The sequence below is a fragment of the Macaca thibetana genome, chromosome 1 (assembly GCF_024542745.1).
Source record: "Macaca thibetana thibetana isolate TM-01 chromosome 1, ASM2454274v1, whole genome shotgun sequence".
Lineage (NCBI taxonomy): Eukaryota > Metazoa > Chordata > Mammalia > Primates > Cercopithecidae > Macaca > Macaca thibetana.
Window position 1 is genome coordinate 26,944,935 of NC_065578.1, and position 22,029 is coordinate 26,966,963.

Here is a 22,029-nt window from a genome sequence, read left to right on the forward strand (position 1 = left end):
AGTCCCAGCTACTCGGGAGGCTGAGGCAGGAGAATGGTGTGAACCCAGGACGCGGAGCTTGTAGTGAGCCGAGATCGCACCATTGCACTCCAGCCCAGGCGACAGAGCGAGACTGCGTCTCAAAAAACAAAACAAAACAAAGCAAACAAAAAACCCCGAAAAACTGGCCAGGCATGGCAGCAGGCGCCTGTAACCCAAGCTACTTGGGATGCTGAGGGAGGAGAATTATTTGAACCCAAGAGGCAGAGGTTGCCGTGAGCAGAGATTATGCCACTGCACTGCAGCCTGGGTGACAAGAGCAAGACTCCGTCTCAAAAACAAAAAACAAAAACAAAACAAACAAAAAAACACACCTCCTAACAAAAACATTAGTAACAATATGAAATAACTGGAAGTAATAGGACAGGCAAAGGAGGCAGATATTTTTATTTTTAGAGATGGGGTCTTATTAAGTTGCCCAAGCTGGATTCGAACTCCTAGGCTCAAGGAGTCTTCTCACCTCAGCCTCCTCAGTAATTGAGACTACAGATGCACGCCACTGCACCTGGCTGGGGGGCAGATATCTGTATAAAGTTTATTCATAGAAACTGAAAAACATAAGCTTGGAGGTAATTTAGTATAGAAATACACAGCCTAATAGTCTCAAAACAGCCCATCCTTCTGTTAAAACTCATATGTACACTGAAGATATAACAGGTTTTGTTTGGTGTATTTAGTTTAAAAAGGGATGTAATCTATTTTAGAAAGATATTTTATCTATATATTTTACTTATATATATCTGGCATATATTTAGCTAAATAAAATGCTCAATTTGGGCTGTTAAAAGTGTGTTAAGGAATAAGACATCAGTCTCTGGAATTTATTAATATAATCTTGAGACTCTGCTCTGTTTTGAGCCTCATTTCTATACTTTAATCTTTACAAAATGCCATTCTCCTACAACTTCAGCTTTCAGCACTGGTTCTAGTAGTTTCTAGCTTTACCATCAATTCTGCCTAACCATGTAGCCTGCCTAATACAAGCTATTTGCAAGCCATTTGTTGAAGTTTTACATGGAAAGTAAAAAGCCAGCCAACAGGGGTAGCAGAGAAATAATTTCAGTTATGTGTCAGAAGAGGGACTGACTATATAGTCAGAAGAGGGACAGTTACAACAAAGAAGACTCAAATTACCTTTCCATATTTCTGGGCATAGGATCCAGTAAGAAGTGAGTGGAAGATGATGATGGTTTCATCCAAGTCCCATAGAAATACCCGCTGAGGAAAGAAAATATGAAAAAGAGTATATTTTCCAATTACAACAGAATGAAACTAGAAATCAATAACAGAAAGAAAACTGGGAAATTCATAAATATGTAGGAATTAAACAATACAATCCTAAACAACCAATGGGTCAAAGAAGAAATCATAAGTGAAATTAGAATATACCTTGAGGTGAATGAAAACAGAAATAAAACATTAAATTCGTGGAATACAGTGAAAGCAGTACTAGGAGGAAAAATTATAGCTTATTTTATATATACGAATATATTATACATATATGTATTTTATATATACATTAAAAAAGACAAATGATCTCAAATCTATGGCCTAACTGCATATCTTAAGGAACTAGAAAAAGAGCAAAATAAACATAAAGCTAGCAGTAGGAAGGAAATAACAATGGTTAGAGCAGAGATAAATAAAAGAAAGACTATAAAAACAACCGAGAAAAATCAAAAATCAAAAAAAATCAAAAAGTTGGTTCTTTGAAAATGTAAAATTCACCACCTTTAGCTAAATTGACTAAGGGGAAAAAAAAAGAGAAGATTCAAATGACTAAAATCAGAAATGAAAGTGGGGACATCACTACCAGTTTTACAGAAATAAGGATTACAAGAGAATACTATGAACAATTGTATACCAAAAGATTGGGAAACTCAGGTGAAATGGTCAAATTCCTAGAAATACATAGCATGAAGTACCAAAACTGTCTCAAGAAGGAATACAAAATCTGGTAAGAGCTGTAACTAGTAAGAAGATTGAATGCATAATTAAAAACATCCCAACAAAGAAAAGTCCAGGACAAGATGGTTTTAATGGTGAGTTCTTCCAAACATTTAAAGAATTAACACGAATCCTCCTTAAACTCTTACAAAAAATGGAAGAGGAGGGAATACTTCCTGACTAATGCAATGAGACTGGCATTATCCTGATACCAAAGTCACACTAAAGCACTGTAAGAAAACTACAGACCAACATCTCTTGTGAAAATCAATATAAAAATACTCAACAGGCCAGGCACAGTGGCTCACACCTGTAACCTTAGCACTGTGAGAGGCTGAAGCAGGCAGATCACTTGAGCCCAGGAGTTTGAGACCAGCCTGGGCAACATGGCAAAACACCATCTCTACAAAAAACATAAAAATTACCCAGTTCCGGTGGTGCATGCCAGTAGTCCCAGCTACTTGGGAGGCTGAGGCGGGAGGATCACTTGGGCATGGGAAGTCAAGGATGCAGTGTGCAGGGATCACACCACTGCATTCCAGTCTGGGCAACAAAGTGAGACTCTGTCTCAAAAAAAAAAAAAAAAAAAAAAAACCCCAAAAACCACACATCTACAAAACTAAACAAAATAGAGGTAAACCGATTCAGCAGCATATTAAAAGAATTAAACATCATGGCCGGGCATGGTGGCTCATGCCTATAATTCCAGCACTTTGTGAGGCTGAGGCAGGCAGATCACCTGAGGTCAGGAGTTTGAGACCAGCCAACATGGTGAAACCTTGTCTCTGCTTAAAATAAAAAAATTAGCCGGGTGTGGTGGTGCACACGTGTAGTCTCAGCTACTTGGGAGGCTGAGGCAGGGAGGCTGAGGTAGGAGAATCACTTGAACCCAGGAGGCAGAGGTTGTAGTGAGCCGAGATTGTGCCACTGCACTCCAGCGTGGGCAACAGAGTGAGGTTCTGTCTCAAAAAAAGAAAAAAGAATTAAACATCATAATCAAGTGAGATTAGTTCCCAGAACATAAGGATGTAAGGATAGTTCACTCAACATAAAAAAACTAATTAGGAGTGCAAAAGGCTTACTGGAAAAAAAATTACGCAAAGTAATGCATCACATTAATAGAACAGAGGGGGAAAAAGCTACATGATAATCTCAACTGATGGAGAAAATGCATTTAACAACATTCAACACCCTTTCTATTCCTAGCTTGAGTATTTTTTCAATCAACTAGGGATAGAAGTGAATGTTATCAATATGATAAAGGCCATACATAAGAAATCCATAACCGGCCGGGCACGCTGGCTCACTCCTGTAATCCCAGCATTTTGAGAGACCGAAGTGGGCGGATCACAAGGTGAGGAGATCAAGACCATCCTGGCTAACATGGTGAAACCCTATCTCTACTAAAAATACAAAAAATTAACCGTGTGTGGTGGCACGTGCCTGTAATCCCAGCTACTCGGGAGGTCGAGGCAGGAGAATTGCTAGAACCTGGGAGGCAGAGGTTGCAGTGAGCTGAGATCACGCCACTGCACTCCAGACTGGGCAATAGAGCGTGACTCCATCTCCAAAAAAAAAAAGGTCCATATTTAGTATTATACCTAGTGGTGAAAGACTGAAAGTTTTACTCCTGAGATCAAGAGTAAGACAAGGATGTCTGGTTTTACCACTTCTATTCTTCTATTCAACATAGTACTGGAAGTTCTCGCCACAGAGATTTGGCAAGAAAGGGAAAAAAGACATCCAATTTGGAAAGGAAGAAGCAAAATTATCTCTCTTTGCTAATGACATAATCTTTTTTTCTTTTTTTGAGAAAGAGTGTCGCTCTGTCACCCAGGCTGAAGAGTAGTGGTGCAATCTGGGCTCACTGCAACCTCCACCTCCTAGGTTAAAGCGATTCTCCTGCCTCAGCCTCCCAAGTAGCTGGGATTACAGGTGTGCACCACCAGGCTGGGCTAATTTTTTTTTTATTTTTGTACTTTCAGTAGGGACAGGGTTTTGCCATGTTGACCAGGCTGGTCTCAAATTCCTGATCTCAGGTGATCTGCCCACAAAGTGCTGGGATCACAGCCGTGAGCCACCACGCCTGGCTGGCTGACATGATCTTATATGTAGAAAACCTTAAATAACCCAGGGAAAATTGTTAAAGCTAATAAATACATGCAGAAATCAGCTGTATTTCTTTATTCCCCCCCCCCAAGACAAGAGTCTTGCTCTGTTGCCCAGACGGGAGTGCAGTGGCACGATCTCGGCTCACTGCAACCTCTGTCTCCCAGGTTGAAGCAATTCTCTTGCCTTACCCTCCCGAGTAGCTGGGGTTACAGGCGCCTGCCACCATGCCCAACTAATTTTTGTATTTTTACTAGAGATGGGGTTTCACCATGTTGGTCAGGCCAGTCTTGAACTCCTGACCTTGTGATCCACCCACCTCAGCCTCCCAAAGTGCTGGGATTACAGATTGCGCCACCGCGCCCGGCTAATCAGCTGTATTTCCATATACTTGCAATGAATAATTTGAAAAGTAAATTTAAAAACCAATTCCATTTGTGATAGCATCAAAAATAAAATACTTAGGAATAAATTTAGCCAAGGAGGCAAAAGACACATACACTGAAAACTATAAAAGATTGCTGAGGAAAATTAAAGAAGACATAGCTAAATAAATGGAAAGACATTCATGTTCACGGATTAGAAGACTTAATATTGTAAAGATGACACTACTACCCAAACCAATCTACAAATTCAATGCAATCCCTACCAAAATCCCAATAGTAGTTTTTAAAAAAATAGAAAATTGCATTCTAAAATTCTTACGAAATCTAACCCCAAATAGCCAAAACTGTTTTGAAATAGAACAAAGTTGAAGGATTCACACTTTCTGATTTCAAAACTTACAGTAACCAAAACAGTGTGGTACTAGCGTAAGGACAGACATAGAGACGAATGGAATAAACTGAGAGTCTAGAAATGAAGCCTGACAAATATGATCAATTTTTCTTTTTCTTTTTTTAGTTTAGTTTTTTTACCTTCTTTTAGTATTTAACCCACAGCCAACATCATAAGTTAATTTTTAACAGGATGCCAAAACCATTCAATAAGGAACATCGTTTCAACAAACACTGCTGGGAAAACTGGATATCCATATGCAAAATAATAAAGTTAGACCATTATCTTACACCACATACAAAATTAACTCAAAATGGAGAACTTAAATTTAAGAGCTAAACGATGAAAATCTCAGAAAAAATACATAAAAAATCTTCATAACCTTGTATTAAGTATTACACTAAGAAAACAAAACAAAAAGAAACAAGTATTAGACCAAAAGCACAGCAATAATAGAAATCAGACTTCCTAAACATTAAACATTTTTGTGCTTCAAAGGACAGTACTGAGAGAGTGAAAAGATGTCCTACAGAATGGGAGAAAATATTTGAAGATTATATATCTGATTAATATAAGGGATTAATAATCTAGAATATTCTAGAATATTAATATAGAATATATAAAGAACTCCTACAACTCAACAATGAAAAACCAAACAACCCAGTTTAAAACTGGGCAAAGGGCAGGGCGCAGTGGCTCATGCCTGTAATCCCAGCACTTTGGGAGAAAAGGATATATTTTCTGTGATTCCACTTATATGAGATACCTATATCCTGAGGTCAGGAGTTCAAGACCAGCCTGGCCAACATGGTGAAACCCCATCTCTAGTAAAAATACAAAAATTAACCAGGCGTGGTGGCATGCGCCTGTAATCCCAGCTACTTGGGAGGCTGAGGCACAAGAATCGCTTGAACCTGGGAGGCAGAGGTTGCAGTGAGCCAAGATCGTGCCACTGCACTAGAGAAATACAAATTAAAGCCACAATAAGATACCACTTCACATCCATTAGAATAGCTATTATCAAAAACATGGGAAATAATGAATGTTGGTGAGGATGTGAACAAACTAGAACCTTTATGTATCACTGGTGAGAGTATAGAACCGTGCAGCCACAACGGAAAATAGTTTGGTGGTTTCTCAAAAAGTGGAGCACAGAATTACAATAGCATTCAGCAATTCCACTCCTACATATATACCAAAAAGAACTGATAAGATGCACTCAGATAGATAATTGTACACCAATGGTCAAAGAAGCATTACAATAGCACAAAGGGAAAAACCCCAAGTGTCCATCAACAGATGAATGGATAAACAAAATGCTGTATACACATATAATAAAATATTCAGACATAAAAGGGAATGAAATTCTGATACGTGCTACAACATGGATGAACCTTAAAAACATTATGGTAGGCAGGGCGTGGTGGCTCACACCTGTAATCCCAGGACTTTGGGAGGCCAATGTGGGCGGATCACGAGGTCAGGAGTTTGAGACCAGACTGACCAACATGGTGAAACCCTGTCTCTACTAAAAACACAAAAATTAGCCAGGCGTGGTGGTGTGCACCTATAATCCCAGCTACTCTGGAGGCTGAGGCAGGAGAATCACTTGAACCTGGGAGGCAGAGGTTGCAGTAAGCCGAGATCGTGCCACTGCACTCCAGCCTGGGCGACAGAGCGAGACTCCATCCCAAAAACAAACAAACAAACAAACAAACAAAGCCATTATGGTAAATGAAATAAGACTGACACAAAAGGATACATTTTCTATGATTCCACTCATATGAGATATCTAGAATAGGCAGTCGCAGACAGAAAGTAGAATAGAGGTTACCAGAGGTTAGAAGAAGGGGAGAATGGGGAGGTATTGCTTAACGGGTACAGAGTTTTCATTTGGAATCATGAAAAAGTTCTAGAAATACATAGTGGTGATGGTTATACAATATTGTGAATGTATAATGACACTAAATTGTATACTTAAAAACAGCTAAAATGGTAAATTTTATGTATATTTTAGACAATTAAAAAATGAGTTCTCAGTTTTTCCTAAGAAATATATCAAAAATTTACTTTCTTCTTCACTCCAAACCTCTGAAAAAAAGAGAAAGAGAGGCTTCAAATACAGCCTCAGTTCACCTGTGTCTTAAGAGCATTTATCAATGGATTCATAGTTAAATATATATTTTCCCCTCATTAAATAATAGCACTATAGAAAAACTGAAAACAGAAAACAAAAATACAAAACTTCACTATTTTTAGCACTCTGCATGACCTTTATGTCTTTAATGATGAAGTCAAATGTATGTCCATAATAAACTCATATAGCACTTACACTACAGAATAAATCAGTGCTAGTCTCATTAATAAGTTACCAGATCTGTTTGCGTCTTACAGAAACTTGGCTAAAAGCACTCTAGTCCTTTCCTTTTAAATTTCTTTTCTTTTCTCTTTTCTTTCTGAGACAGAGTCTCATTCTGTTGCCCTGGTTGGAGTGCAGTGGCCCGATTATAGCTCACTGCAGCTTCAACCTGCCAGGCTCAAGTGATCCTCTCATCTCAGCCTCCCAAGCAGGTGGGACTACAGGTGTGCAGCTAATTTTTGTTAATATATATTTTTAGAGATGGGGGGTCTCACTATGTTGCCTAGGCTAATATCAAGCGATCCTCCTGCCTCGGCCTCCCAAAGTGCTGGGATTACAGGTGTGAGCCACCACACCTGACCCTTTTACAATTTTAAATAGAGAACAGTATGACATGACTTGTAATTCCCTCTGCTTTCTAAATATGATGAATTATTTCTGTTCTCTTCTGGAATATACAGAATAATTTGTTCTTTTTGCATTTTTCTTTTTACATGGCCAATTCAGTTTATTTTGCTCAGGAATTAAAGGGCACATAACATAGTCTACATTATCTCTGTGAGCTTCAAAAACATTTTTGATAAACTTAAGAAGTGAGAAAAAACAAAGCAGGTAACTCAAATGGGTTTCTTCTCATACTTCTAATTCACTGTCTTGGGAAGAAGTGGCATCAGCTTTCCTCTTGCCCCGGTTCTTGCTAGTCATGTTTTTCCTGGACTGATCATCAGCATCTTTATTTGGTGTAGTCTGGGACAAAGATGGGCTTGTAGAAGGGTCTCCTGGAAAGAAAAAGTGAGACATATGCTGTCAGGAGTCATAGGCTATAAGAATCAGGGTAGGAAGAGGGTTAGCGGACTCTCTGCCCTTGTGAGTCATAATGCAGGGATAAAGGTTGGAAAGCTAAACCTTATGTAAGCAATTAGGAAGTGTACATCTAGGCACTGAGCATCAGCGCTGGCTAACATCAGAAAAATTATAACCAGACTTTATATCCTTACCCCATGATGGAAAAAAGTATCAATGAAGTTGTTTTGTCAAGAAAAAGCTGAACCTGAATCTTCACGGTCAAACTTGTAGATCAGAGTTTCTCAACTTGGCACAGCTGACATTTGGACCAGATGATTATTTGTTGTGGGGGGGTGTCTTGTATGTTATAGGATGTTTGGTTAAGCAGTATCCTTAGCATCTACCCACGAGATGCCAGAAGCACCCCCACACCTAGTGTAACAACCAAAAATGTTTCCATACATTGCTAACAGTTGAAAACAACTGTTTATTCACCAATTTAAAATAAAATACAGAAGGCAGCAGGACACGCTAAACCTCCTTATGAGGATATAACTGTCAAAATTCAGACTGGGAAATGGTATAGGATCAACACTCCAGTTTCTTCAACAAACAAACTACAAGGGGGAGAAAAAGAGATGGGAGGATTTATAGGTTAAAATAGAGATGAAACACAAAATACCCATAACCACCAATCACAATTTATGGTCCTTATTTGGATCCTAATTTCCCTCCCTCAAATTTTCTATTTATTTATTATTTCTATTTACTAATGAGATAAAAACTGTATATGCTTCATGTTGTTTTGAAATATGTATACATTTTGGAATGGGTTGGATCCTACTTTAAGCAAAAAGAGAAACAAAACTCGTAACATTTATGAGAAAGCTGGAAATACAAATACATTTTGGTACTTGATAATAAAAAATTAAGATATTATTAGTATTGAACTTTCAAAGATGGAATAATGCCATTGTGGTTATGTTAACGAGTACCGTACTTATTGTTTAGAGAACAATGCCTGGAATCTGGGGAGGGAACTGGATGATGTATACCTGAAACAAAATTGTCTATAAGTTGATATGTTGAAGATGAATGATGGATGTAAGTGTTCACCACACTAGCCTTGCAACTTTTCTCTATGTTTGAAATTCTACATTATTCAAAAGTTAAAATTGTTAAAATAACAAAGATATTTAGAAAAATGACTTTAAAAGCTTAGTTTTTAATCAACACTGGTAATTATTTCAAATTTATGTAAGTTTGAAGTAGCGACCATTTGTATGTCCACTTATTAGACTGGGAGGGTGAACAGCACAGAAAACTGTTCACTTGTTATATAGCACTGTTTCTTTTTTTTTTTTTGAGACGGAGTCTCGCTCTGTCGCCCAGGCTGGAGTGCAGTGGCCAGATCTCAGCTCACTGCAAGCTCCGCCTCCCGGGTTCCCGCCATTCTCCTGCCTCAGCCTCCCGAGTAGCTGGGACTACAGGTGCCGCCACCTCGCCCGGCTAATTTTTTTGTGTTTTTTTAGTAGAGACGGGGTTTCGCCGTGTTAGCAAGGATGGTCTCGATCTCCTGACCTTGTGATCCACCCGTCTCGGCCTCCCAAAGTGCTGGGATTACAGGCTTGAGCCACTGCGCCCGGCCATATAGCACTGTTTCTAAACATGCATCAGTGCCAATGATAAACAGTGCTTTCCTTGAACCACATGATGTGAAAGCCAACTACCAAATTTTCATTAAATATAAAGTATGTATACATATGTTTATTAAATGTGTGTCTAAGCTTTTATGTCAAAGGTTTTTAAGTTGGACATTGTAATTTATTGATGCATTTCAGAGCTGTGAACCTCCTGAAATTGTAGGTTAAATTGTATGTATTTCTCTGAGGGAAAAGGACTTGCTTTCCTCAGAATCTTAAAGGGATCCAGGACATAGAAAGAACTATGGCTCTGAGGCCTTAGCAGCAGTTCAAAACCTGCACAAGACTAAAACTGGAGTCCTCCAACTTTTACAAAATATTACAACATGCTGAAGCTCCCTGTGACAAATGGGTTAAAGCTACAGGGAGGGCAGAGTAAGAGTTAGAAACAGTCTTTTAGTTCTTGATACTTTTCTGTTCTGTTCTCAGCATCAGGTATACATTAAACCTACCAACGACTCATAGTCTGCTTCCAATACTCCTCGCCTGAGAGGGAAAGCCAACAGACTTAAGCCAGAACAAAATCATCCTTACCATTGCCTAAAAACACCTGTTGGATGAAGTGACCTTAAGCCAAATTTTTCAGAGCTTCAGTGCTTACCAGAGGAAAGTCTCTGTGCTGCAGGTGCAGGCACCATGACACTAGGCTTCTCCGACTGGTATGTGGTTGCTGCTAATGTGGTGCTCTCTGCATCAGTGTTAGTCTGACCTGTGACTCCAAAGCTGGAGCTGGGGTAGCAGGCCTGGTACTGATTCTGACCAAGGATAGTATAGGTGGGATAATCCTGCAGGCCAAAGGAAATAAGAAAACAAGACTCTTAGAGCATACATTAATCTCAACACAAGAGGTTTTCTTCTCCCTCTTTCTTATTCATAATTATTTTCCTAAAACATTAACTTGACTTCTCATTTACCTATCTAACAGTCTCCAATCTAAATTGATTATTTTCAAAATGCATTCTGTGGAAACCTAAGAGTCAAGAGATGTCCCAGGAGCAGGCTTGGAATGAGGAGAATGCTGAGAGGGAAGGGTCCTCTTTACTCTCATAAACATACACACAGTGTCCCTTTTTCTACTCTAACAGCCTCTTCCCCCAATTTTATGTACCACATTTCTGCACAGAATTTGAGGGAAAGATTCTACTCTAAGGTTTACAAACTGTTGCACTAGATAATAGCACTTCTAAGGACAACAAAACAAAACTTAAACTTAAGCAAACAAAAAAAGCACATCTCCTACATTAAAGTGTCTTAATTTAAAAACTGATTATCAGCTGGGTGCGGTGGCTCATGCCTGTAATCCTAGCACTTTGGAAGGCCGAGGTGAGTGGATCACTTGAGGTCAGGGGTTCAAGACCAGTCTGGCCAACATGGTGAAACCCTGTCTCTACTAAAAACACAAAAATTAGTCAGGCGTGGTGGCACATGCCTGAAATCCCAGCTACTTGGGAGGCTAAGGCACGAGAATCGCTTGAACCTGGAAAGCGGACACTGCAGTGAGCTGAGATTGCACCACTGCACTCCAGCCTGGGTGACAGAGTGAGACCCTGTCTCAAAACAAAACGAACAAAAAACAATCTGATTATCTACCTAAAACAATCAGGTTTTCTTTAAAAATAGTTTCCTGGCTGGGCACAGTGGCTCACGCCTATAATCCCAGCACTTTGGGAGGACGAGGTGGGAGGATCTCATGAGCTCAGGAGTTCGAGACCAGCCTGGCCAAAATAGTGAGCCCTTCTCTCTACTAAAAATACAAAAACATTAAAAAAAAAAAAAAAAAAAAAATTCCAGGCATGGTGATGCACACCTGTGGTCTCAGCTATTTGGGAGGCTGAGATGGGAGGATCTCATGAGCTCAGGAGTTCGAGACCAGCCTGGCCAAAATACTGAGACCTTCTCTCTACTAAAAATACAAAAACATTAAAAAAATAAAAAAAATCCAGGCATGGTGATGCACACGTGTGGTCTCAGCTATTTGGGAGGATGAGGTGGGAAGATCACTTGAGCCCAGGGGGGCCAAAAGATGCAATGAGCCAAGATCGCACCACTGCACTCCAGCCTAGGTGACACACTATTTCAAAAAAAAAAAAAAAAAGGCCAGGCACAGTGGCTCACGGCCTGTAACTCCAGTACTTTTGGGAGGCTGAGGCAGGCAGATCACATGAGGTCAGGAGTTTGAGACCAGCCTGACCAACATGGCGAAACCCAGCCTCTACTAAAAATACAAAAATAAGCCAGGCATGGTGGCGTGTGCCTGTAGTCCCAGCTACTAGGGAATATGAGGCATGAGAATCGCTTGAACCTGGGAGACAAGAGGTTGCAGTGAGCTGAGATCATGCCACTGCATTCCAGATTGGGCAACAGAGCAAGACTCTGTCTCAAAAAAAAAAAAAAGTTTCCTTAAAATATTGGGATAAAACTTTTGGTTTCATAGGCACATATATGGCAAAACTTTCTAAACTGTACAATTTAAATCTGTGTAGTTTACTGTATGTCAACTACTCCCTAATAAAGCTATAAAAAAACTGGGTATGACAGCTCAAATACACACCTAATCCATTGACACTGATATTGGTGGCAAGTAAGAAAAAGCTAACTGATCAGATAAATTATTTCTAATTAGTCACTGGGTATCTCTACTTATAAACCAAATATAATTCTATGTATGTGTGTATTTGTGCATGGGCAGAAGAAGGAAATATTAAAGAAAAGAGTAAGTCACACTAGCAGAACTCAATGGAGTTAAAAATCTAGCAGGAGAGAAGACAGACAACAAAATGTCAATAAAATATATCTCAAATGATTGAAATACAGAACAGACAACTATCACTGTAGAGTGTGATGGTGAAGAAGCTTTCTGAGATTAATAGGCAGAGGAAGTAAGAACATGAATAGGCTCTGAAGAGATTTTATTCAGAGACCACAGATGCTGAGTCTGGTTGAAACAAAGGACTTCTGTAGGCCTGAATGATTGGTAAAGTAATGAGACTTGGATTCTTCAGGCAATAGTATATAGCTTGTGGGCTAGGGAATAGGGAATGGGGACTCTCAAATTCAAACCAACAATAAAAACACGGAAAGAAGGAGAAAAGAAGGTGAACCCAGGAGGCGGAGCCTGCGGTGAGCAGAGATTGCGCGACTGTACTCCGGCCTGGGCCACAGAGCGAGACTCCGTCTCAAAACAAACAAACAAACAAACAAACAAAACACATGAAAAGATTCTGAGCAGGTCAGTAACATGATAAAAAGTAGAATTTAGAAAAAATTAATGAGAGTATTTTAGAGAATGAACAGGCACAAGGGGGAAAAAACTGGAAATAAAATGAGCAATTAACCATGGTAATTCAGGATTAAAGGAGAAAATACCAAAACATGGGAGATGACAGCAAAAAGGAAAAGAAATTCTTCTCAAAGGTTCTGAGAAATGACCAGACTGGGTAAGGTTGTAAGAAAAATAATGGAAGATATCTTGTCTGGTTTTAGGCCTATGTTTGTTAAGAAAAACATAGTATCACTGACGAGAATTAAGAAGTCAGGGAAAAGTGGTTTTACTTCTGGAAGACAAAGAGACATAAAAAGGGCTGCAATAAAAGTCTGATTTTAGATACGTTGAATTTAGGGAAACAGCAAGACATTAAAGAAAAAAATGTCAATCAGTTGGAAGCCTGTAAATATCATGAGGGAGGATTAGAATCTTCGGCAACAGTAAATGGACATTACGTGGTTAAACATTCCTGTGAATGAAGTAATTAACACGTGGAAAAACTAAATAGAGACTGTCCACATTCAAAGACAGGGTCAAAAAGAAGAGCTACGAGAGGGAAAGATACAGTCCTTAGAAAAATACCAGGTACACAGGTGGGAACTCAATAAATATTTGTGGACTAAAAGAAAAAACAGGGCTGGGCGCAGTGGCTCACGCCTGTAATCCCAGCACTTTGGGAGGCTGAGGCGGGCAGATCTCTCTAAGTCAGGAGTTTGAAACCAGCCTGGCCAACATGTGAAACCTCATCTCTACTAAAAACACAAAAATTAGCTGGGCATGATGGCACATGACTATAGTCCCGGCTACTTAGGAAGCTGAGGCAGGAGAATCACGTGAACCTGAGAGGTGGAGGTTGCAGTGAGCCAAGATCGCACCACTGTACTCCAGCCTGGGCGACAGAGTGAGTGAGACTCCATCTCAAAAAAAAAACAAAACAAAAAAAAAAAAAGCAAAAACAGTATAATACTAAAATAAGAACCAGAATAGTAATGTTAACTGTAGCCAGGAAAAGATCCAAGGAGACAGTGGTGATGATAATTGCTGTAGAGAAAACAGCAAATCAAAACAAAAATAAAAAACTCTAGAACACTGAAGGTGTTACCAGTGATCTCCTAAGCACAGTTAATATAATGGTGATCAAGAATAGACCACAAAAAATTAATAATGAGTTGTTCATTCCATATATATTTATCAAGTGCCTTTGATGTAAGCGGCAGGCATTTTTCTATACTCTGGGAATATGTAAATGAACAAAATAGAAAAATAAATCCCTACTTTCATGCAGCTTACATTCTAGTAGAGGCAGAGTAGGAAGTGAAGACAAACACTTACAAGGAACAGACATAACCATATTCTAGAGAGACTCAGCAGAGGAACAACAAAAACTAGACAGTAGCCTAAGATACCATCCTGGCTCTGAGTTCTGAAGGTATCCAGAAAAAAGTCTCCACAGCCCATACTCTTCCTGGTTTTCTCTTAGATAGGCAAACTGACCATGGAAAGAAGAAAGAGTAAGCTAGATGAACTCTATCAAACAGGATGAACAAAAGTAGCATCATACCTGGTTTGAGATGCTGGCTACTGCTGCTGCTGGAATATTGGCAATTGTAGAAGAAGTAGATATCAGGCTGGCATTTGTGCTTGAAGCTAGAGGATTGATGGGGTTAAAAGATATTAAAGATATTATGTAAAAGGTCAGAAGAAACTGAAAATAGATGTGTTTTAAGTAAACAGATTTATAAGGAGATAAACAACACTGGCAAAGGAAGCAAACACTCATTTTGCTTTTTTGCATGGGGTAGCTACATTTATACTTGGTTAAAAACAAAACACTTCAAACATCTTTCTGTTTCAACTTGAGTCTTCAATTCTTCTTACTAAAGGCCTAAAAGGATAAATATACAATTCACAACTCATACTAATAATATCAATGAAATCACAGCTAAATCCAGTTCCTCCAGTCCATCTTCTCCAGAGGCTGAAAAATGACTCACCTGCAATGTGATCTACTGTAAAGCAGTAGAGCTCTGGTAAATCTTACACTGTGATATTGTTTCCTGTCACTTGCCCCAAGTTATGCCTTTCCTAATACAACATAATTACTGGAGAAACAGAGCTGGTCCTCCAAATTCCAAAGCATTTAGAATTGTTTCTTGAGTTCTATTCAAATAATAGATTACTAATGTGGATCAATAAACACAATGATGTGGCATTTAGAGACTTTAGCAATGAGCCTGGAAAAACTCAGAAAATATTAAATATTACTCTGGTCAGGTAAAAATGTACCTTACATGCTACTTGGGCTGTCTTAAGACAAGTAATTTGAGGCCAGATGCAGTGGCTCATGCCTATAATCCCTGCACTTTGGGAGGCCGAGGTAGGCGGATCATTTGAGGCCAGGAGTTCGAGACCAGCCTTGCCAACATGGTGAAACCCCATCTCTACTAAAAATATAAAAATTAGCTGTGTATGGTGGGCATGGGCCTGTAATCCCAGTTACTCAGGAGGATGAGACACAAGAATCACTTGAACCCAGGAAGTGGAGGTTGCAATGAGCCAAAATCGCACCACTGCACTCCAGCCTGGGTGACACAGCAAGACTCTGTCTCAAAAAAAAATTAAAAAAAAGAAAGAAAGAAAATGCTGATTCCCATTCATATAAAACTATAAAAATAAAAGACAAGTAATTTGGGTTAAGTTTTAAGCTTCTATCATAGGTTCACTCTACTAGGGTTTTAATCAAAATCTCAATGACCAGCATTAACCACAGTGACTTTTCTCAGGTGAACAATGTAACTGACATTATCAGTACTGTTCTCAAACTCCTTGTCCTCCTCACTTATCATAAACACACTTAGACATGGTTCCTACAGGCAGACCTAACTGACTACCTGTCCCATTAACAACAAAGCCCCCAGAGGGAAAATTAGTAAGAAAACTTCCATTGAGAACAGGGCAGGAGAACAAATGGAACAGAAACTTCAGTGCTCTCTGGTCAAAATGAGAGAATTTTCATCCCTTTCCCTAAGGGTACTCTGCTTAGAAGACAATCTAGAAGAGAGTAAGTTCAGTTATAGCTATTGCTGCAACCTCAGCTTTAAGATGAAGAACGTAGGACAAAGAAGAGTTAAAGTAACTTGTCCACAACAGCAAAACTAATGGAAGATAACCAAAATGACAACTTGGATCTCCCAATTCTTCATCCAGTGCTTCTTCCTCAGGGTCAGCAGCAAAGCTAGGGTTCAAATTTCCTAACTACAGCTAGGTGTGCGGTGGCTCACACCTGTAATCCCAGCACTTTGGGAGGCTGAAGTGGGCGGATCACCTGAGGTCAGGAGTTTGAGACCAGCCTGGCCAACATGGTAAAACCCCATCTCTACTAAAAATACAAAAATTAGCCAGGTGTGATGGTGCGTGCCTGTAATCCCAACTATGCAGGAGGCTGAGGCAGGAGAATCACTTGAACTCGGGAGGCAGAGGTTGCAGTGAGCTGAGATCACGCCACTGCACTCCAGCCTGGGTGACAGAGTGAGATTCCATCTCAAAAAATAAATTAAAAAAAATTTAAAAAACAAAAACAAAAACAAATTTCCTAACTACCCAGAGTAACTTTATTTTCTACAGTACTCTTTGCTTCAGGGGAACTAAAGGACTCTTAAGGGCTTACTTTCTTAAACATAACAACTAAATGAAATAGGTTTTTTAACTTTACAGATGGTATTTTCTTTCAACCAATATTCACCTTCTTTTCTACTGTGGCTTAACCCATCCTTTTTTTTCTAAGAGGAAGCGCCAAAACATGACAATACACAGGGTAACTGTCTCTGTAAATGGTTTTAATCATTCTTGTGGGAAAATAATTTTGAATAGTTTCCAGATGCTGTTATTGGTATATATACTAGGCAGGCCGGCAATAAAACAGACTGAACATAGGTGATTTAAGGTGGGAAATAAAATAAAGAATCGATTTAATATTTTAAGTTTATCTTCCCCAGCAAGTCCATTTTTAGTTCAGTTTTCTTCTGGCCCTGGTCCTAGCATACAATCCTCTTTTTCACCTATTGATCTTTAATTCTGTCCTACTCTTTCCATAACTTCTTTTTTTTTCGAGACAAGTATCACTCTTGTTGCCCAGGCTGGAGTGCAATGGTGCAATCTTGGCTCACTGCGACCTCTGCCTCCCGGGTTCAAGAATTCTCCTGCCTCAGTTTCCCAAGTAGCTGGGATTACAGGCATGTGCCACCAAGCCCGGCTAATTTTGTATTTTTTTTAGTAGAGATAGGTTTCACCATGTTGGTCAGGCTGGTCTTGAACTGCTGACCTCAGGTGATCCACCAGACTCAGCCTCCCAAAGTACTGGGATTACAGGCATGAGCCACCATGCCCGGCCACTTCTCCATAACTTAATAATGGTGGGAGGTACAACTCAGTCATATCTGATCTCTGTATAAATGGGGAAAAATGTACTCTGATTGACAAGGTGGTTTTAGAAATTCAACAATTTTCAAACCACTTAATGAATTGTACTGGAGGTAAAATGGTAGACCTTAAAAACAACTGGCCATGGACTCTCATTCCTGCTAGAAAGTTTAATGGCTTGATTGGCTTGATAGAACTCTGAGTTTTTAACAAGTACTTTACTAAAATCACAAATTTCTCTGAGCAATAGTTGGTTTCTATTATAGAGGATCTTGGTCTGCTGACCCAGAAAGTTCACAGGGCTTAATAACACTTTTTTTCTCCAACTAAGCCAAACTATTTCTAACATGTGCCACTCATTCATTCAGCAAACCCATTAAGTATATCAGGGTCAACTATGTGCCTAGAAACCGTTTCAGCCACTTAAGGATAAAATAGTAAGACAAAGTCCTGGCCCTCAAGGAGTTTAAATTCTAGTGAGGGAAGTTAGTCAATAATTAAGTAATTTTTTTAGGCCCTTATAACCACCATAGAACCCAAGACAAACTCACCTAAAAATGTACACAACCACTGCCTGCCCTACACCATATACAGCTATGACTAAAAAGCCAGGCACTTTTTAAAAAATATAGATCGTGTCTGTGTGTGTGTGTGTGTGTGTGTGTGTGTGTGTGTGTGTGTGTGTGTTTTGCAAAAATAATAATCAATTGCAGGTTTAAAAACAAAAGCAGCAACAATGAACTATGCAACAAAAACAACAAATTTAGATAATCAAGTAAAACTCAAGTGGTGGCTCCTATTACTATATATTTAAAGGCTGCTAGGTCTCCAAATGCTAATGGCATGGTCAACTGTTTTTGGACAGCCGTCACTCCTGTTTTGACAATGGAGCTGCAAAAATTTGAAAGACAACACTTTTGAGAACCAGGCCCCATTAAATGTCCACTTAATATAGACAATATACAGATACAGCTTTGAACAGAATACCACGGTTACAGAATGGTAAGTGGCTCAGCTGCACTAAGTGACAGTGCTACAAAGTTAAAAGGTTAATTCAAGCATTAATGGCACATAAAAGTTTGTGCAAGATTTAGTTTTTACCCACCTCTCTAATTTTAGATCATGTCACTCTACCTCTTTTGCTCATACTGGTTTTCTTTGAGTTACTTAAAACCAGACAAGCTCTTTATCATTTGAGGACTTTTGCAATATTGTTCTCTCTGCCTAGACTGTTCTCTCCACCCCCCTTGCCCTCCTAGCATGATGGCTCCTCAGTATGACTCACTCCCTCAAAGAGGGTCTCTTTGACCTCTCTATTAAAACCAAGACCTTTTCTGTTCTCTTAATCACAGCAAATTTTTTTTCAGAGCACTGTTCAAAATCTGTTATGTATTTACTTGCTTGTTTTCTCCTCCCACCCCACTAGTCTGTAAGCTCCAACAAGGCAGAATCCTGCTGTCTTATGATCTCCAGCATCTAGTAAAGCACCTGCCATACAGCAGGTGATGGTCAATAAATATTTGTGGGATTCATATACATCAATCTTGTGTGCACTGAGCATGAAGGGCAAAATCATTCTTCTCTCTCTCTTTTTTTTAGACGCACTCTTACTCTGTCACCCCGGCTGGAGTGCAGTTGTATGATCTCAGCTCACTGCAACCTCTGCCTCCTGGGTTCAGGCGATCCTCATGCCTCAGCCTCCCCGAGTAGCTGGGATTACAGGTGCCTGCCACTACTCCCAGATAATTTTTGTATTTTTAGTAGAAATGGGGTTTCACCATGTTGGCCAGGCTGGTCTCAAACTCCTGACCTCAAGTGATTCGCCCACCTCAGCCTCCCAAAGTGCTGGGATTATAGGCATGAGCCACCACGCCCAGCCTAAAATCATTATTTTCTGCTAAAGGTTGACAGGTGGGTTCCTAAAACTTACTCTCAGTATGTGACTAATATAAATGACAATTCCTGATCCAGTAGAAGCTGTACACATTTTGGTTAAAACTGATGGCCAAAGTGGGTCATTCTTTCACTTAATCCTTTATCAAATATTTATTGAGTGCCTTCTATTTGCAAGCACTGCTCCCCACAAGGAGCTTAGTAAATCAAAACAATAAAAATCTTCTAATAAAAGATTATTATTATTTTTTGAGACGAAGTCTGGCTCTGTCGCCCAGGCTGGACTGCAGTGGTGCGATCTCGGCTCACTGCAAGCTCTGCCTCCCGGGTTCATGCCATTCTTCTGCCTCAGCCTCCCGAGTAGCTGGGACTACAAGCGCCCGCCACCATGCCCGGCTAATTTTTTGTATTTTCAGTAGAGACAGGGTTTCACCGTGTTAGCCAGGATGGTCTCGATCTCCTGACCTTGTGATCCACCCGCCTCGGCCTCCCAAAGTGCTGGGATTACAGGCGTGAGCCACCGCGCCCGGCCTAAAAGATTCTTTTTTTTTTTTTTTTTTGAGACCGAGTCTCGCTCTGTTGCCCAGGCTGGAGTGCAGTGGCCGGATCTCAGCTCACTGCAAGCTCCGCCTCCCGGGTTTACGCCATTCTCCTACCTCAGCCTCCGGAGTAGCTGGGACTACAGGCGCCCGCCACCTCGCCCGGCTAGTTTTTTGTTTTTTTTTTAGTAGAGACGGGGTTTCGCCGTGTTAGCCAGGATGGTCTCGATCTCCTGACCTCATGATCTGCCCGTCTCGGCCTCCCAAAGTGCTGGGATTACAGGCTTGAGCCACCGCGCCCGGCCCCTAAAAGATTCTTATTGCTGGAGTGGAGATTTACAGATCAACAAGGGATCGGGTATAGAATTATCTATGTAATAATGGATCAGAGCTCAAGAAATCAGTAAGAACTCATGTTTAACTTAACACAGATACAGATTACAACATACAGAAATAGTTATAGATATGTGTATTTACATAGGTTAGTATATCCACATATATTTCTTTGCTCTGTCAGCTGAGAGAGCCTAAAATAAATGTCACTGACACCCCAGTAGCAATTAGCATCCCTCAAGCTCAGATCTTTTTTTGAGACAGGGTCTCACTCTGTTACCCAGGCTGGAGTTCAGTGGCGCAATCACAGCTCACTGCGGCCTCGACTTCCTAAGGCTCAGGCAATCCTCCCACCTCAGCCTCCCAAGTAGCTGGGACTACAGGCATGTACCACCACACTTGGCTAATTTTTATATTTTTTGTAGAGATGGGGTTTTGCCATGTTGCCCAGGCTGGAAGCCCAGATCTTGGTTTTGAATACCATTCTTTCCAATAAAAGGAACCAGGACTCCTTAAAAAGAAAAAAGGTTGTTAATAGGGCTTGAATAGGTAATATACAAGATGAGCCTGGAGCATCTTGTAGTGCCAGGAAGTAAGGAAGTGCTGGGGGGAAAAAAAAACCAAAACCAACCAAAAACTAAAAATGGGAGTATGTCAAAAGGCATAGGAGCCAACTGAAAGAGCTCCCAGCGGCCAAACTGGAACAAAATAAATAAAGTAGTATTGGATTATAACCCAAAGTATAAATTAAATATCTATGAGTCCATAAACAAATGACTGAAAAAATTAACAAATTGGGGAGAAGAGACAAATCTGGGCAGAAGAATTCCAAATACATTATGTAGATATTCTACCCTAAAGAAGGGGCAGCATGATTCCTTAACTGTGGGCTGCACATAGTGACTTCTATCTAAAGAATACAGTACAGAAAGGGAGGAAAGAATAACTTTATGGAGAAAACTGACAAACACTACTTCAACCAGGTAATCAAGGTCAATATCAAGAGTCATAAATGATGATGACAGTATGGCACCTTACCTTTGGGACCTTCCTCCTTAAAATCCATAACCCCATCATAATCATGAGAAAAAATCAGACAAATTCTAAGAGTGGGTCATCTTAAAATATACCTGGACTCCTCAAAACTGTCAAGGTCATTAAAAGCAAGGAAAAGTCTGAGAAACTACAAAGTCTAGAAGAGCCTAAGGAGACATAATAACTAAATGTAATGTAATATCCTGGATGGGATCCTGGAACAGAACAAGGACATCATATAAAAACACAGGAAATCCAAATAAACAACGGACTTACTTAATAATAATATACTAATACTGGTTCATTAATTATAACAAGTTTAATATACTAACATAAGATGTTAATAACGGGAAACTGTGCAGGAGGAGGGATATATGGGAACTCTCTGTACTATCTGCTCAATTTTTCTGTAAACCTAAAATTATTAATACAAAATAAAGTCTAGGCCAGCCACGGTGGCTCAAACCTGTAATCCCAGCAGTTTGGGAAGCCGAGGCGGGCGGATCACTTGAGGTCAGGAATTTGAGACCAGCCTGGCCAACATGGTGAAACCCCGTCTCTACTAAATATACAAAAATTAGTCGGGCATGGTGGCATGTGCCTGTAATCCCAGCTACTCAGGAGGCTGAGGCAGAAGATGCGCTTAAACTCAGGAGGTGGAGGTTGCAGTAAGCTGAGATCGCTCCACTGCACTCCAGCCTGGGTGACAGAGCAAGACTCTGTCTCAAAAATAAATAAATAAATAAATAAAACCTATTAATAAAAAATTTTTTTTAAATCTCCTGGTCAAAGATAGATTATTGTGTGTTACCAATGATACTAGAG

The 22,029-nt window shown here is 39.9% G+C and overlaps 2 protein-coding genes across 10 annotated transcripts in view; both read right to left on the bottom strand.

The window, feature by feature from the left end:
* RPA2 (replication protein A2) overlaps positions 1-22,029 on the bottom strand; it is a 342,664-nt gene that overhangs the window by 96,616 nt on the left and 224,019 nt on the right. The window lies entirely within an intron of this gene.
* The window catches only part of EYA3 (EYA transcriptional coactivator and phosphatase 3), a 118,965-nt gene that overhangs the window by 32,686 nt on the left and 64,250 nt on the right, over positions 1-22,029 (bottom strand). For all 9 annotated transcript variants that reach the window (XM_050795000.1, XM_050795058.1, XM_050794992.1 and 6 more), the window contains 4 exons: positions 14,547-14,632; positions 10,322-10,505; positions 7,871-8,010; positions 1,174-1,257 (listed from right to left, as the gene is read on the bottom strand). In XM_050795000.1, the coding sequence (XP_050650957.1) occupies positions 1,174-1,257; positions 7,871-8,010; positions 10,322-10,505; positions 14,547-14,632 (494 nt within the window). The remainder of the gene's footprint in view (positions 1-1,173; positions 1,258-7,870; positions 8,011-10,321; positions 10,506-14,546; positions 14,633-22,029) is intronic.